The following is a 16,733-nucleotide window of genomic DNA, read 5'->3' as shown; positions in this document are numbered from 1 at the left end:
TTTAGCTGTCCCTATGTACTGCAGCAAATTGTCCCAGTGTTTTAAGGCAGGAGCCTCTGTTACTGCTGTTTACTTGTCTGTATTGTGCAGCACACCTAGAGTTACTAAAGAAGTGAAGATGTCTGGAAGAATATGTAGGAAATAAGCAGTTTTAACAACTCATTAATAATTCTAAAGGCTAATTGTTTGCTTACATTTAATATTAGATTCTACATATGCATTTCATGCTGCAGTCAAATTTCCATTTCAATAGGGGTGTCTAATAATAGCGTGTTAGCCTGAGGCTGCTTTGTGGCACAGTGAAGCATGCGAGGTGATGCTCCATCCTGTGGGCTACTGACAGAAAGGCAGGAGCCGGAGAGAAACGTATTCTACGCCACGAGTGATGTACTTGTGCAGATGGCTCATAAGCACAGTAGTTTCTGGAATGATCCTGGTTTAATTGGAGAACTGGGGAGAATCTTCAGAATTTTAGTCCTGGTGACACACTTATATGCCTTCTCATTTATGTAATAAAACCTACTATTATGTTTTCTGGTGCCCAAAGAAAAAAAAAATTATTGTCTTTTTGAAGAATTGCCTTTAGAAATTTTAGGAAATGGGAAACAATGAAGTTGCAAAGAACAGAGTGTGAGTGTCCATTAAAAGAGAGCATAGCATGGGTCCTGTATAAAAAATGGTGAATGAATCTTGTCCCTGGGAAAGGAGAGTACTACTACCAATGTACAGAATTAGACATTTTAAGTTACAGTTTAGGGGGGAGGCTGAAGGGAAAGGGAGGAAACCTCACCAGCTATACTTTCTCATCTGCCTGTGACACATGCTTATGGAAAACTGCTAAAAGTTCTTGACTGTGGTAGAGAAAAAGGGAAGGAAAAAACATCCGGCTACAATAAAAACTGACAGAGAAACCCAGCCTCTACACTCTCCCTGCATTTCTGAGCCACGTGCTCCTGAAGGGAAATTTTTTTATGGCTATTCCTTCTGAAGGTATAGTGCAGGCTTCAGTATGGGACACAGCTCTCAGCACTTGAGTTCTAGAACAACAGCAATGACAATAATGATTTTTTTTTTAAAATTTTATAGTCAGGCCTTTTGTTTTTGATTGTGGCTTCTGTTCAAGCTGAATCTGCTGTAAAAATGGCACTCATGCACGGAAGACGCTATGTGACTCAGCAATATTGCTGCATTAGTGCAGAGTGTTGTTAGTTCTTTGCTCATTTTGAGTTGTTTCTAGTCTGCTTCTCCCTGTGTTGTAGGTACTGGGTTTGGGTTAATGCCTTTGGAGTGCTAGCTAAAAAAAACATATTGTACAGAGTAAATATCACAACGATTCCCTTAGGAGACACACGCACTTTGATTTCTCGTTTTGCTCTCCAGCTTCTGGATCCTCCAGAATGTGGCAATGGCTTTGTGGAAGATGGAGAAGAGTGTGACTGTGGGACGATAGCGGTAAGTGCAATGTACTTTAAATTAGCAGCTAGATTCTCCAGGGCATGGTGCTGCCCATCACTGCTGTTGACATTAAGTGGAGGAAGACAGGCAATGTTAAGGTCCTGCAGCAAAGGATTCACCATTTCTTTCCTTTTTCCATCATGTTTAACACAACGTGGGCCAGCTTTTTTATTTTATCACCACATAAATTCTGAAGAGTAATAGTAATAGCTACCTGTGTGGAATCAGGCCTTAAAAGATGTTAAAGAAAATATTTTCCTAGGTGGGAACATGACCCTGGTCAATGCTAAAATGTCAGTATTTAATGATTGACACCGTGAAGTTTGAAAAATTACTTCCTATATTGCATAAGAAACAGCAGCTTCATGCCCCACAGTACCTGCCTTTTTCTGCCTCCAGGTGCCTAAAAGCCTGCTTAAAAAGTCTGTTCAGGTAGCATGCTAAGACAAGAAGTAATAAGAGAGCTTCAGGCTCATCTGCTTTTCCCATGTATTCTAAGTGTGTGTGTTCCTCAGGAGTGTGCCAGCGAAGGAGGAGAGTGCTGCAACACTTGCACCCTGACGGCAGGCTCCCAGTGCAGCAACGGGCTTTGCTGTCGGAAGTGCCGGGTAAGGGTAGCAACCTTCACTGCTGCATCCGGGTGTCTACAGGCACCACAGCACATGTCTTTTTCTTTGCAGACCTTGTGATTACTTTTCTGAAAGCTTACCTTTTAAAATTTGCTGAAAACTGGTTCATCTGGGGCTATTCTCTGAGTTAGGATTGGGACTATGATCAGATGCAGAGGTGAATTAAAGCCTTCCAGTTTCAGACAAGTTTGATCAGGGCTGAAGTTCCACGAGGTTTTATTAGATGTCCATGTTTAAACATGCACATCCTTACTCATGTGCCACTCCCGATGCCTTACATGTTGGTCTGGATTTGTCCCATGAGACTGAATGGGAAAATCATACTGCAGACAGCCTGAGAGAAGGACGTAGTAAAAAAAGAAAAAAAAACAACAACAAATGCAGCTGGCAGCGTTGTTCAGAAGTGTTCATCTGAAAGACACCTGATTACAGTTTCAGCTAGGTCTGCCTGTGTTGCCTGTGTCTCCTTATGTTTGGACTGACTGAAATACCGTTGAGTAAAGGGAAGCACGCCCTACACTGTAAGGTATTCTTCCTGCTACATCAGTAAATAGTAAATGGAGGTTTAGCTACATCTTGGCTGTAAGGGAGCCCAGCTAAATATGACTTCAAATAGTTGTTTGTACTCATTCAGTAATAATGATATTTATTATTAATGTTATTAAAACTGGTGTACTATATGTGATATTTTTATCTTTGTGGGCGTTTGAGGTTTTAATTTCCTTAGGAGGAACATTAGAAATAACGGTGGACCATGTTCTTGACTTTGTGCTCATGCTGAAAAAAGAAGCACAGATTATGCTGGAACAGATCACATTTCCCTGACCACATTCCTTTTTTTAATGTAATATAAAAAAAAAAAAAAAAAAAAATTGCCAGTGTGGGTGAATGTTGTTCAAGTATCCAAGTCACATAGGCACCATATTAAAGACTATCAGAAAAAAAATGAAGCTTCTGTGTACCTACATTATTTTTGCAAATGAGGCAAGGGTTTATCTACATCAGAGTGACAACGATGAGCCAATGAAGAGAAAGGCAGAATTTTGCAGGACACATGTCCCTAGGAGATGTTAGTCAGGACAACTTAAAAGACCATATATAACAGTTCCCATGCTTGGGTCTACCTTCCCCTGTACTATGCTGCCTGAAAGCAGGAGTGAAGGAGGGATTGCAAGCAAAACATGGTGAGTGTATATCCCAGCATCCTGTAGTGTCTCTGACAACATTCCTGTCTGCATTTTTCCAGAGACTGGTAGGAAAAAGATAAGCTGAAGGTTGAGAAAGTACCAGAGTCTAGCTCTTCCACTGACATGTGCCTGTTCACACCAGCTATGAATTTAGCAGTTGTATGTGAACACAGATCCAGAAAAAAGTCACAGAGCTGCAAAATGAACTGGGTATCACAGGTTTAAGAAACCTTTCAGGAAAAATAAAGGGGTATGCAGTATGCCCATGACCAGAAGTGCTAACAATTGCCACTAGTGGAATATCTTCCTGCTTTCACAGGCCTTGAGGTTTAGCACAGAACTCTTTAACCAAAATGCAGATGTTAGGTCACTGGTACATTTTTCATCATTGTTAAATGTCTGGTCACTTAGAAAACAGTGTCAAACTGTACAGAATTCAGTACATCTATTAGTGGTTTCTGTTTTACAGTGGTAATGGGGCATTGTAATAACCGTAATGTTTACACCTAGAGCTTTGCAGTGTTCTTCATCCCTAGAGAGAAGATCAGGATAGCTCTCCTTGTTTTATAAAGAAGAGTAAAATAGTCCCAAAAAAGCACAATGACCTGGTCAAGGTAATGCTGCAAGCCACTACGGTATTGGTTTTGATAAACCCCAGGGGTCCTGTAGCCTGGGATAGCACTTTACCCTGCTTGGCCCCTCACTTGATGCACTTGGCAGGGGGTGCCTCAGAGAGTGTTACCACTTGCACCAGTAAATGGCCGGTGGCTTGAGTGGTGCATTGTCTGCACCAGGCAAAGGAAAGTCTTCTCACTACAATCAGCACGTGAACATTTTCTGTTTTTTGTTTCAGTTAAAACTCTAAGGGAGCATTGCATTTAAGCCAAGATATGGAGAAACCAAGACACTAATTTTCAGTTCCTTTTTTTCAGTTTGAACCTAAAGGAGTTTTGTGCCGAGAAGCAGTGAATGATTGTGATATTGCAGAGAACTGCACAGGAAATTCCAGTCAGGTGATCTTTGTGTCTTTTGTCTAAGAGATGAAAAAAATCCACCTGTAGTCTCTCAATCACTATGAATGTTACCATTTTGTATAGTAAGGTGTATAAAAATTGTGTTAAATCTGCTGATACTGAAAAAAACAGCATGATACTGAAATAATTTTCCATATGACTTTCATTGTATACTTTGTTTCCATGCTTGCCTGATCTATGATCTACTAGTTATTTTCTCTTTCTGTAGTGTTCTCCCAATATTCATAAAATGGATGGATATTCATGCGATAACAGGCAGGTAATTAGCACTTCAGATTGTTTTACATTCTTTCTGCTTTTGTAGATTGCTTTTTATAGATTTTGGTGTAAGATCTTTGGAAGTCACCTGGGACAGTTCTGCTAACATTCCTGAGTTTTGCATGCTAGTTGTATTTTGGATCTAAGCATTTAAATGAACAGAGAGTAGAATCATGTACTAGTTGCCTCAGTAGAAAGCATGTGACAAATCTGTGTATTAAATACACATTTTGAAAAATCAAGTTATTTGAAATTATATTTTATTTCTTTCTAGGGTATTTGTTTTGGAGGAAGATGTAAAACCAGGGACCGGCAGTGTAAATATATCTGGGGTGAAAGTGAGTGAATGTTACTGCTTCTAAGTTGCTTGTCATTCATGTGGCTTGAAAGGTTATCTTAGCTAAGAAAAATTATGGAAGAGACATATTCAGAACCATTAAAAACAGCTAGAACTGTATGTCCCTCCCACTTTTCCCCACTCATTTTGTCTTTGCATCCTCTTTTCCATCTTGCTTCTGTGTTGGTTAACTCACTGGTGATTATTGTGAAGTCATAGGTTTAAGTTCTCTTTAATAACCACCCAGGGAGCCTACACCCGTATTTATTGATTTATTTCAGTGGCTTCTGGACATTTTGAATCAATAAACTCTGGTCAATCTGAACAAAATTGTAAAAAAGTCCTGTGGTGCCAGCAGTAAACTTTTCATTGAGAACACTGCAGAGTTTCACAGGCCACCTGCAGACCATGGTTCTGCGGTTCACAGATTGTGAAGCTCTGCTTGCTTTGGTCATGCATTCCTGTTTCGCAGGACCTGGCTTTTTAAAGTCTTCATCATCTTAGAAGAGATTTGTTTGTTTTCAGAAGTGACAGCTGCTGACAGATACTGCTATGAAAAGCTGAATATTGAAGGGACTGAGAAAGGCAACTGTGGAAGAGACAAGGACTCATGGATACAGTGCAATAAACAGTAAGTTGATCCATTTAGAAAATGACTGGTATGAGATTTTTTTAATCTCTGATCAAGTTCTTTAGCTGGCATTGAGAGGCTTAAAAAGCCTCTGCGTGGATCAGACTTCTCCTGGCCTTCTTCTGCAAACCGTAGTGCAGGGAATTCTGGGGGGAGCGGAGTGTTGACACAAGAGAGCACCATCTGAGCTTTGGGAGCTCTTGGACCAAAGGTCGTCCCAGTACTCTTGGAGAGGCTTAGCAGTGCAGAGGAGAGCAGCCTGTGGTTTCACATCTCAGTGTGGTGTTCACCTTTTATGCGGTCCCATTGTATTGCCAAGTTGTGTTCAGTTTTCATTGTATTGTAACTTTCCGCATCTTTTCCTGCAAGTTGCTGCCTAAACCATTGTTTCACATTCTGTATTTGTGCAGTTGATTATTTCCGCCTATTTCTGAACCTTTTGCCAGTCCTTGTCAGACTGCACTCTGGCTTTTCAGATGAGTTCCCCATTCTGTCAGTGCCATTTAAATTCTAGTCCTGCCTACAGGTGAACTAATGTTTTCCCACCTTCCTGTACAGATTTGATAACCTTACTTTTGTTCTGTTAGAAATTAATGAGTAAAAAATATTCAGTAATATGGGAGAGGCCAGACCCTTTTATTCTGACAGTGCACAAGTCTCTGCACAGGAGTTGAATTAAACTTCGTGTCTCTAGTTCACTTACATGTGTCACATGAGAGTTTGTTTAAAGCCAGTATCTACTGCTTCTCCTTTATGGACCAGTTACTGTATCTTAATAGGATATTAAATCAGTTTGATGTGGTTTGTTCTTGACGGCTCCCTGCTTGCTACTACTCAGCATTTTTAATAATACATTGTAAAAAAGACTCTTTTCCCAATCTAAGCTCTGAGGAGAATAATTTACTTGGGAAACAAGACATTATTTATTGGAGTTACTGTCAGTGGGAGAAAAGCAAAGAATAACAAATATGTTACAAGGCAAGTGAAGAAAACCGCATTTTTTTTATCATCCGTTTTCATTGAATTTTCGGTGAGTATCTGTTTGTTCTCTCAATGCAGGGATGTGCTTTGTGGATACCTTTTGTGCTCTAATATATCCAGTGTGCCCAGACTTGGAGAACTTGATGGTGAAATCACATCATCAGTCTTGCAGTTTGGAAAAGTCTACAATTGCAGGTAATTGGAAATCCTGAAAACAGAGCAGAGACAATCAATATCAATCTTACAAATGAGAAAGCTGATTTTCTATGCAAGTGGAGAACAACTGTTTCCATTCAATTTTTTTTCCCCGTTAACACATAACCATTATTCCAGCTCAACCTTTGTTAAGCTTCAGGAAATTGACTGTGTGCAAGGAGCGCAGCTGTTTTGCAGTCCCCTCTGTATAGTAGTTAATTTTGCGTGTAGAGACAGAATGCTGGTCTCTGGCCTCTTGATTTTACTTTCTTTAATGTTTGTAAAGTACTTAATGTACTCAAAATACTTAGACATATGCCTGCACTGCCAAAGCTAACTGGCAGCTTCATACATTGCCATATGTTAGCTAAATCCCAGTTACAGACCTGGTGTGTTCTCATAGCTTCACACAACTGTAGGATGAAATAAAGTCTTACACAAGTAAACTCAGTGTTTTATGTAACATTAGCTCTTACACAGGAAAAATGGTCTTTGTTTTTGCTATTACATTTGTTTGATGTAGATATACTGTGTTTTGGTTTGTTTCACATTAGGACCAGTGAGATAAATCAGCCAATACTTAACTTTTTCCTGCTCCTGGGCACTGTATAATGCAGACAGAAGTGAAGGCAGCAGCTCAGAGCCCAATTTCTCAAGCAGTCCCATCTAATCACAGCACAAGTCTCCGGGGTCCTCTTGGTTGTCTTGCAGTGGAGGCCATGTGAAGCTCGATGAGGAGACGGACCTGGGCTATGTGGAGAACGGGACGCCGTGCGGGCCAAACATGGTGTGCCTTGAGCATCGCTGCCTCCCCACCGAGGCCTTCAACTTCAGTACTTGCCCAGGCACTACAGACAGCCAGATTTGTTCAGGACACGGTGTACGTTCTTGTACTGTTTAATCCTTTTTTTGTTTTTTGCTGAATATGTGGCGTTGTGTAGTGTACGAGCTAGACATTTCAGGAAGGTCAGCAGCGTGACTCTAAAAGTCTTTATACTGGGGAAGCTTTTGAAAAGGAAAGGGGGAGGAGGCACATAAATAAACATAATGCATACCAGTGAAGGCATCTTAAACAGTGAGTCACAATAAGTAGGTATTAGTTTTGCAAAAATTTTATCAATCAGTTCCTTTGCTGTCACTTCTGCTAACTTGGTATTTCCTCAGGCAACGTACTGGAGAATATAAAGATTTAAGAACTGAGAAACTTGGGTCTCAGTGCTTCCAGATACTCTTTTTAATTCCCTTTTTATTGTGTCAACAGCCAAGAAGGTTTATAAAGTTGTAGGGTTTTGTGGGCTGAGAGTTACTTTGCTCTAGAGAAGAGGGCAGTGAGCTGGCTCTTGGCTAGTGGCAGCTTCTCTGCTCCGTGCACAGCCTATGGCTTTGCGGTCACCCTGGCAAGTACCCTTGTCCCTCACACAGTTTGAAGCAGTCCCTATGGCTGAGCTGAGGTCAAATGAGTTGTTCTCTCATATCATCTTTTGTCTGTTATATGGCATTAAAACCCCCTTTTTTATCTGAAATTAACCACTTCATCATATTTAAAAAAAATAAAATCATGGAGGTTCAGAGTCTCCCAAAGCAATTGTAAGTGGCTCTATTAAATATATATTACATTAAAATATATGAATGTGTTTAATACGTTACCTATATTTATATATAAAGTACAATAACCCATTTAATCCATTTATATCTAATATATACATTAAAAATTGCTGTATATTAAAAATATTTTGCAAAATTTTCCAGGCAGTCAAAATCAGTGTTATGTGACTGTGTCTGTACTGTAGATATAAATTACAGGAATAGATAATTTTGTTATTTTATTCTGAGCTACACTTTTGGGTGCAGGTTTGTAGCAATGAAATAAAGTGTGTCTGTGACCGATTCTGGGGAGGAGATGACTGCAGTTCTCGCATCAAAGATGATATATTTTTTGATAAAGATGCCATGAATAAAGGTACGTTATTATAATTTTTACAAATAACTGCAAAACCTTGGATTTGAGAAAGGTTCATTAAGTGAAACTAGATCTCCTACTCTTTTTAGTTAGCATATAACATGATGCACCATTAGGATCCTCATTCCCTTCCCTTCCTCCTGCAGCAGAAGCACTCGGTGTCTGGGAATGAGGTCTCAGACCTAGGGCTGGATGTGAGTGGTACTGCTCACAGACACTCAGTGCACCTCTCGGGACTGGTACCATTATATCGAGTTGTACCTTGTTTGTCCCAATCATCTGAGTAGCCTTATTAAGTGTAGCGATAGATTAGGACAAGCAAAAAGGGACTTTTCATATCTAGAGGGAAAGGTAATGTTACTTACATGATTGGTTTTTATTTGTAGAGTAAATTTTTCATTACATGGCCAGTGTGCAGAATGTTGGCACACAAATTTTAGGCTTTTACATTTGAGTGAAAGGTTTTATTCATCTTTAGGCTTGTATGCAAGAGAAAGATATATGGTGAAAAAATGAGGGTGTGAATGTTTTTCATTATAAATCCTTGTGGGGGGACAGTTCTGCCATCTTCCAGAGTGTCTCTTTTGGTTAATTTGTTCACCTATGGAGGGGATAAAACCAAACTAATAGTCACTTTTATTCCAATGTAAGCATGTATGTAATAGTCACTTTTATTCCAATGTAAGCATGTATTTGCTAGGCAGGTTAAAAGGATGTAAGATACACCAGTTTAACATTGATAACATTGTATTGGCATACCTGGCCCAGCTTTCCCATGTAGCAAGCGTTCAGTTAAGGAAAAACATATACAGAGATCAAAGCTTAATTTACAAATGATCTTTTCATGTCCATGCTATACTTCAAGATTGTATCACTGGTTACAATTAATCAGCCTAGTGTAAGTTGTCCAAGCAGGTTTTTGAAAGACAGTGTATTTACTGTTTTTGTATATTTTTCTCCTAAAACCCTGTATATTTTTCCCCTTTCTTGTGTTTCCAGGTGTTGTTAGCACAAATATAATAATAGGGGCTATTGCTGGAACCATTTTAGTGTTGGCTCTTGTTTTAGGAATAACTGGTTGGGGTTACAAGTAAGTAAATTGTATTCTTCTTAATACAGTTTAAAAATATGTTTATAGCTGATTATGTTATGAAAAGAACCATTCAAACATAATCTAAAAAATCCAAATTGGATTATATTTGTACAGTGACATTTTTATAGTATTAGCATTTTTCAAGCAATTGTTACATATGCACGTGGTTTTGGAGAGTTTGGTCCAGGTTTGAAATTTATTTCTTGTTTAGTTATTTCGTTTCCTTTTTGTAGATGATCAAATTATCATTTTACTGAATCTGGCAAAGGAAATACAAGAATACAGTCTGATTCAATTATAAATTTTTTCAGATGAAGTACATTTAGCAAGATTAGCCTTCAGTCAGTCAGTAAAGCATTTAACCATAAGCTTCCTTAAACAGCTGTTTATATTCAAGTAGCTTAACCTGAAATTAATTCAGGCACATTTTTCGGTAAGAGAGAGATCTGTAATTTGCAAATAAGGTGCAAATTCTCTCTTGGTGCAGAACTGTCAGTGTTGCACTCACTGAGAGGCAAAATGTATTATTTTAGCGTGACTGATCTTTTTCAGTTTTTCTGCTTTTCTGAGTTTCTTCTAAAAACAGAGGGGTTTAGTTTTTTGCATGTATTAAAAAAAGATTCAAGGTACTTACTTTGTCACCTGTGTTTGGGTGAGACTGACTCTTGAAATCCTTTGTCCGCGGGTCCTTGGTGTGCTTGGAGGGCAGAGCGGGTCCAGCTGCAGGCAGTGCTGTAGCTGGGACACGGCCCCAGCGGCTTGGCATAATGAACTGGCACATCCTCTGCTGGTTTTTTTAGACTGAGGTAGGCTGAGGACAGTTCAGAAATAAGTAAGGAAAGAAGCATTTGGAAAAAAGCATGAAGATTAGGATAGTAAAAAGGTACGTTATGCTGTCTTGGGATATCACCCTCAGCTTCTGGCAGTACCTGAAAATCTGGACTTCTATTTTGGGCGCAGCTCCAAAATGTAAGGGCTCATTTTGAGACTACATCTAGCCAGTGGGTTAGTTTTTGGAGGTGGAGGGCAGGAGTGCACCGTAGACTAACAGCTTCACAGTGAATAGACTTAAACTCATCATGAACTGCACCTCCAACTCGGCACTGACTTCAGCCATCAACATGAATGTATTCTCCTTGTTTATTCTGATTTGGTATGTTTATAAGTATGTTTATTTCAGAAATGTTTTCTATAGAAATATTTTGAGCAAATATTTCATTCTGCATACATTGCTTTTCTCTTTACATTTTTTTTCTCTTACTGACCATGTATGCCTGCATTACTGATAACTCATTCTTCTTTCTTTCTCTTCTCTTTGTGTGGAAAGAAACTACAGAAGACAGAGGTATGTGATACAAGTAATGGAATGTATCTTAGAAAGGTCTGAAAATAGTTTTTCTTCTCTATTGCTCATTTACATGCTATAAAGAAAATATAGTCATCACTGTATTTTCTATAAAGAAATATAATATTTTAAAGAATATTTGCGTGAATATATGAAATTGGTGTTTATCTTATAAATGCATTGTTTGAAGTCCTGATTTCACTGGACTCAGTAGCAAAAATAATGTTTTCTTCTGAGATAGACTATTTTATTTAGGAAAACAGGAGAATCTTTCCAAGAAGAGAGACTGAAAATGTGCTAATAGAGAGTAAAGTGTTCTTGGGAGGCTGAGAATTGAATAATTAATACTAACGTGATGTGGAGCCTTTTGAGACAAATTCATTCTTGGAGCCTCTTTGCAGTTAAAAATATGATGCTGTTAAATTGCTGTGCAGATGAGGAGCCCATTCTGTCCTGCCACCCTGCTTGACTGATTTGTAGCTAACACGCAGTACTGTCTTTAGCACAGGGCTGAGCGTTCACCATTTTAAGCTTGTGGCCAAAAACCAAACAGTTGCTGGTGACCTGGGTTTGGCTACTAGAAGACCACCTCCCTTTGATCGGTCGTCTGCCTGGCAGATGTATCTTCTGGGGGGGAGCTGGCTTCTTCCTCTCCCAGTCCCCCACAGATAAGAGGACTTTTCTGCCTGTGTTACCGCCTCCTGGTCCAAGCTGCTGCTTTGTTTGTTGCTCCGACCTGTTGTGATTGTTCTCCATTTCCCCTGCCTGTGTAAGCGCTTTCTCTGCCAGGCTGAAAATACTTGCAAAAAGCAGAAAAGCACTGCCAAGTGCTGGTTGTGTACTACAAAGTCAGACAGGTTGTAGGAAACAGGAACAGTAACAGGAAAAAGGCAAAGCTATTGAAGCCAAATGTTGTGGAGAGGTTGGTGGGTAGGAAATGTGACCCGGCTTGGGGCAGGCAGAATTTCAGAGTTTGGTGCTGCTTAGTGGAACGCGACGTATCTGTCGGTGCAGACTAACATGGCCATCAAGTCACTCTACTGTGGATGTTTCAATATTGGCTGAAGAGGGAGCAGCCAAAACCTTGAAATCCGGAAAGAGACCGCCCCTTGCATGTTGCATCTGGAATATTAGAGAATCTAACTTGTTCAAATTCCCTCATCTCCAGAAATTAGTATGTGGACAGAGAGCTGTGAGTATGCAGTCAGCCTGCATCTGTATCTGTGGACATGGGCATAGTGGAAACCAGCATAAGCTAAGGCTTTTGAAGGTAGTGGAGGGCTCCATCATTTTAAAGGTGATGGAGATACTTAGTAACTACATTTCCTTCATGTGGAAAATGAAGTTCTGTAGGCTGACTTCTGGATAGAATAATTTTGAATATATACAAGGAGTGCATCATATATAGAGAAAACAGACATCCATGAGAGTATCCAGAGTGTCCTTTTTTTTGGTCATTGTTTCTGATTACTCCTTAAATAAAGATGAAAATAAGCTATTGAGGTGTTTTTGAGCATTACCAAAGGAATATTTGGTAGTACTAAGCAACTGAAACAAGTAAACTGAAAGCAGTGAAAAGAGCCAATTAGCAAGGATTCTGCCAGCTGGGATAGTGTGGCTTAAAGGGCATAGCTACATGGGAGAAGTTATTTCTGATGGAGTAGCAAGAGCGCAGTTTGCTGGAGGAGCCATGGGGAGCAGAGCTGCCCACACTGAGTTAGCTCTGAACACACCCGTGTACCAGCTGAGGAGTGGGACAAGAACCGAGACTCGAGAGGTATTAGAAGGAATAGTGTGGAAGTACTGCGTTACACTAAAGATTTGCGTGCCATATAATTATGCATTTTAAATACCTTAGGATCATTAGAAATTCAGATATGGAATGAAGAGAGCCCAGTTCAAGTCTGTAGTTGGACACAGTCTGAATGTGAATCAGCCTTCTGAAGAATGTGCATCTTAATAGGGGCAAACTGAAGCAAAAAGGCCTTGGGAAGTGCGAGGCTGAATAGATAATTAATTTGCTGGTATTATGATATAGCCATCTTTTGAAGTAACTCCTTGTACTAGGGAGGATTTTTGAACTCGGTGGAACTATGACTGGAATATTTGCATGGCTGTTTTTCTGCTGGCAGTGAATTCACCATCTGCAAAAAAGTTGCATAACTTGATTAAAACTTTCTTATGCATAGTTTTATGCACCATAACTGAGCTTCTAGTACTGGAAAAGGATAAGCTGTTGTCAGATATGTATGGCATTTTTGTATGCCTTGGCAGATTGAGTCTACTGTGGTAATTGGGAGTAGCTGAGAACCTCTGACACTGACATTAGTTCCCCTGCAGAAGAAAACAGTTAATAAACTGGAGGTTTTTCTCCTCCTGAGGTTTAAACAACTCAACAGGTTGCTATTCCTGAATTCAACAATGATCACAAAAATTAAATTGAAAGCTTCCACCTCAGAAGGAAAAAACCATTCACTTTTCCTGAACTCCCTTTTGATGCAGGCATGCATTCAGCTCGGGCTGCAGTACTTGTACTGCACCTGGGGATGCTTTTTGCAACCAACACAATGAGCCATTTGAAATACCTGAACTTGGTTATCCAATGTCTCAAGAATCACAAACTATTCACTTTGAAAATTGTAACCAGAATTTGTCAGTGAAATGTTCCTTGTTTTCCCTTACCAAAACCACATAATCCACTTTTCTGCACATACCAGAAGCATATGGGAGTTTTCTCTCAGATGGTTGAATTATTTATTAATAGGCTTATTGTGTGTGGTTAACAGGTTTCCGCAAGGATCGCTACCCTTGGTGCTTTCTTTTAAACTAATGTTTGTGCATGTTTGTGTGTGTGCTGGTGCCTGTCATGTTTTCTGACTCTACGATGTTTATTATACTTTAGACAAATACCCCAGGGAGATTATGTAAAAAAGCCTGGAGAGGCCGACTCTTTTTATAGCGACATGCCTCCTGGAGTCAGCACAAACTCTGCATCTAGTTCTAAGAAGAGGTCTGCTTTTCTGTCGCATTTTCAGATTTCTACCTGTTCCATCACCCATTATTCCATTAGTCAGAACATTTCATTGTTTTGCAGCAGGTTTGATTCTTTCTTCTTTCTTTGTGGAATGTTTGAAATAGCATCCTTTTTGCTTTGATTACTGATTTTTCTCACATGCCCTGAGCTGCTAATTATTACAATTAAGCCAGAATAAATAAGTTCTCCATTGTAAACCAATTTTCAGTTAATCAAATTTTCATCATCTCCCTGCTTGAGAATTATTTTTCAAGCAGACTGTAATAATAATTTCTGGCTCAAAAAAAACCCCAAAACACCCACAACTTTTTAAATCATGGTTATGTAATCAAAGAAAAAGAATATTGTCTTACCTCAGTAATGGTTATAAACATATAAAGTTCAATATAAATGTTATTTTTCTGTGTCATTGATTCACTGAGCAGACCTAGACTTCTGGATAATACTCTTGTTATCTCGCATTAAAGATGATAGTGCTTGCATTTTATTCCACTTAATAGACTAGTATATTAAAGGGTCACTGAGTGTAATCTTTGAAAATAATTCTACAAAGGCTTTCTGTAGTTTTGTGCTTGCTGTTGCAAGTAACCAAGGAAGGTATTAGATTTTGCCCTTGACCAGATTTCACTAATTCTGTTACTGTTCCAGTTACTTAAAAAGCACAACAACATTTTAAAATGGAAAATTCATTGAAAAGCATTGAGAGTCATTTGTAATTGCTGGCGTCATTAGGTCATAATGCTCACCATCCCTCTGCAGTTAGAGATCCTTTAATTACGAAAATCTCCAGCTAGAACTTTGAAACAATTTACAAGAAGCACTGTGTTGTAGGAGAGATAGACAATCTTGAACTGCTTCGTAAGAAAATTGCAGTTCTCGATTCTTGTCTTGCTGAGCAGTCTATAATTGTGCAGTTGATGAAGCCATTTTCTTTGTTGTTATTTCAAAGAAATTAAAGAGAAATGTATGGAAGGAATACATTTGCAGTGACATTTTGCTGTTTGGGTGTAGCAGCTTGATCCTGTATGCAACTTCATTCAGTCTGTTCTAATGAATATGTTATTAGGAAAACTGTTGTAGTGAGTAATTAATCTTTTCTAATTTTTAAATTCAGCTTTCTAGATGCGTGAGTGGATAAATAATTTTTTTTCAGGGACCAAGCGTTAATCCTAAATGATGCACACTGTTTGTGTGGGAGAATCTTTTCTCATTTGGATAAAATTTTGAAAAAAGTCTTGGGAAAGGAAGTTTTCATACCTATGTGTAAGCAGGTTCAAATACCAGTTAAGAAAAAAGTTTCTTTCTAAATGAACGTAATTTAATGTGTTCTTCTTTTATTCAGTATCTGTGTTTCTTCTCATACTTCATTTCTTTCATGTGTCTGTGTTTATTATTTGTTCCAAAAAGCTAATGGTTTCTAAGGTCTGTCAGTACTAGAGAGTTTTGTTATTCCCCGCCACCAGTTCAGGTATGTTGTGCTACTGTCAAGTCTGGAAAAGTAAGTCTGACAAATATTCCGTTAACATTGCAGTGGAGCTGACATAGTCCTTCCATCTGAATGCCCAGAGTGCTGTTTCCTACCTTCCAAGCCGGAGTTGATTTGCTCTCTGTGCAGATATGGATGGCATCTCTTGGGAGATGTTCAAGTGACTGGGCCATTAGCTGCCTGGGCTTCACTGTACTGGAAAGCACTATGAAGTGTTAGCTGGTATTCAGAGGATGTTCAAGGATTAAGACAGAACTTTATGATAACTCTTGCTATTACGAAATAGCAAACACCAAAACCAGTATATAGCAAGACATTCCTGAACGTCAAAATAGACCTTTAGGAGGAGAAAAAGATTAAAAAACTGTCAGTGGATCTGTTGGTTCTCAGACCTGTCATGTTGTAATTAAGTTTGAATTAATGAGAGCTTGGGCTTACTTAAGTGTGGCTGTGTTTAGCCTGGTCTTCTGGAAACTGAAGAGCATCTCTCAGATGCCTGCCCTCCAAGGAAAGCAGAGAGTGAAAAATGCAAGAGTATCCAGACTTAGAAATGACAGAAATAGTTCCTTTAAGCAAAACTTCTTTGTAATAAGTAAGCCATCTGTTCTGACTGTTTGTCAACTTTCTCTTGTTTTCTTCTGTTTGGAACATAATTGTAGATCTCATGGCAAGGAGCTGAGCGGCAGCTCTAGTTCAATAGGAGGGAGCCTGTAGCGAAACCCCATGTGTTGGACATTGCCACATACATCTCTGGCTCTTAGAGGGGATACAAGAGGAAAGAGAAAACTTAGTTTACATCGAGCACCTAGATGTAAAGACTGCTTTTAGTCTAGAGTTAGAAGTATATACTACAGTGATTGGCTGACAAAATATAATAAAAATTTAAAATTAGCAAAAATGAGGCAGAGTTACCCCACTGCTGGAGGTACCAGCTGTGGGTGGGAGGATGCTCATCACAGACTCCTGGGCCCCTGAAATTGGTAGCAGTGGGATGAGGGAAGCAGTCCCGGCTTTCCTGCAATGGCACGAGGAGGGAGTGGGCAGCCTGCAGGCGGGATGTGCTTGACTGTGAGATAAAAAAAACCTTGAGATGAGCACAGTTGGAAGA

The 16,733-nt window shown here is 39.3% G+C and overlaps 1 protein-coding gene across 5 annotated transcripts in view; it reads left to right on the top strand.

The window, feature by feature from the left end:
- Nucleotides 1–16,733, top strand: part of ADAM22 (ADAM metallopeptidase domain 22) — a 134,257-nt gene that overhangs the window by 95,253 nt on the left and 22,271 nt on the right. For 3 of the 5 annotated variants that reach the window (XM_075419398.1, XM_075419397.1, XM_075419399.1), the window contains exons 16-27: nucleotides 1,381–1,452; nucleotides 1,971–2,063; nucleotides 4,204–4,284; nucleotides 4,514–4,564; nucleotides 4,838–4,901; nucleotides 5,426–5,531; nucleotides 6,591–6,707; nucleotides 7,419–7,587; nucleotides 8,559–8,667; nucleotides 9,667–9,757; nucleotides 11,088–11,105; nucleotides 14,008–14,115. In XM_075419398.1, coding sequence (XP_075275513.1) covers nucleotides 1,381–1,452; nucleotides 1,971–2,063; nucleotides 4,204–4,284; nucleotides 4,514–4,564; nucleotides 4,838–4,901; nucleotides 5,426–5,531; nucleotides 6,591–6,707; nucleotides 7,419–7,587; nucleotides 8,559–8,667; nucleotides 9,667–9,757; nucleotides 11,088–11,105; nucleotides 14,008–14,115 — 1,079 coding nt within the window. The remainder of the gene's footprint in view (nucleotides 1–1,380; nucleotides 1,453–1,970; nucleotides 2,064–4,203; nucleotides 4,285–4,513; nucleotides 4,565–4,837; nucleotides 4,902–5,425; nucleotides 5,532–6,590; nucleotides 6,708–7,418; nucleotides 7,588–8,558; nucleotides 8,668–9,666; nucleotides 9,758–11,087; nucleotides 11,106–14,007; nucleotides 14,116–16,733) is intronic. The other 2 variants (XM_075419400.1, XM_075419402.1) reach the window with 1 other exon arrangement.

The sequence above is a fragment of the Opisthocomus hoazin genome, chromosome 4 (genome assembly GCF_030867145.1).
Source record: "Opisthocomus hoazin isolate bOpiHoa1 chromosome 4, bOpiHoa1.hap1, whole genome shotgun sequence".
In the NCBI taxonomy this organism is placed as follows: Eukaryota; Metazoa; Chordata; class Aves; order Opisthocomiformes; family Opisthocomidae; genus Opisthocomus; species Opisthocomus hoazin.
The sequence above is the reverse complement of the archived record's forward strand: the minus strand, read 5'-3'. Positions and strand labels throughout refer to the sequence as shown.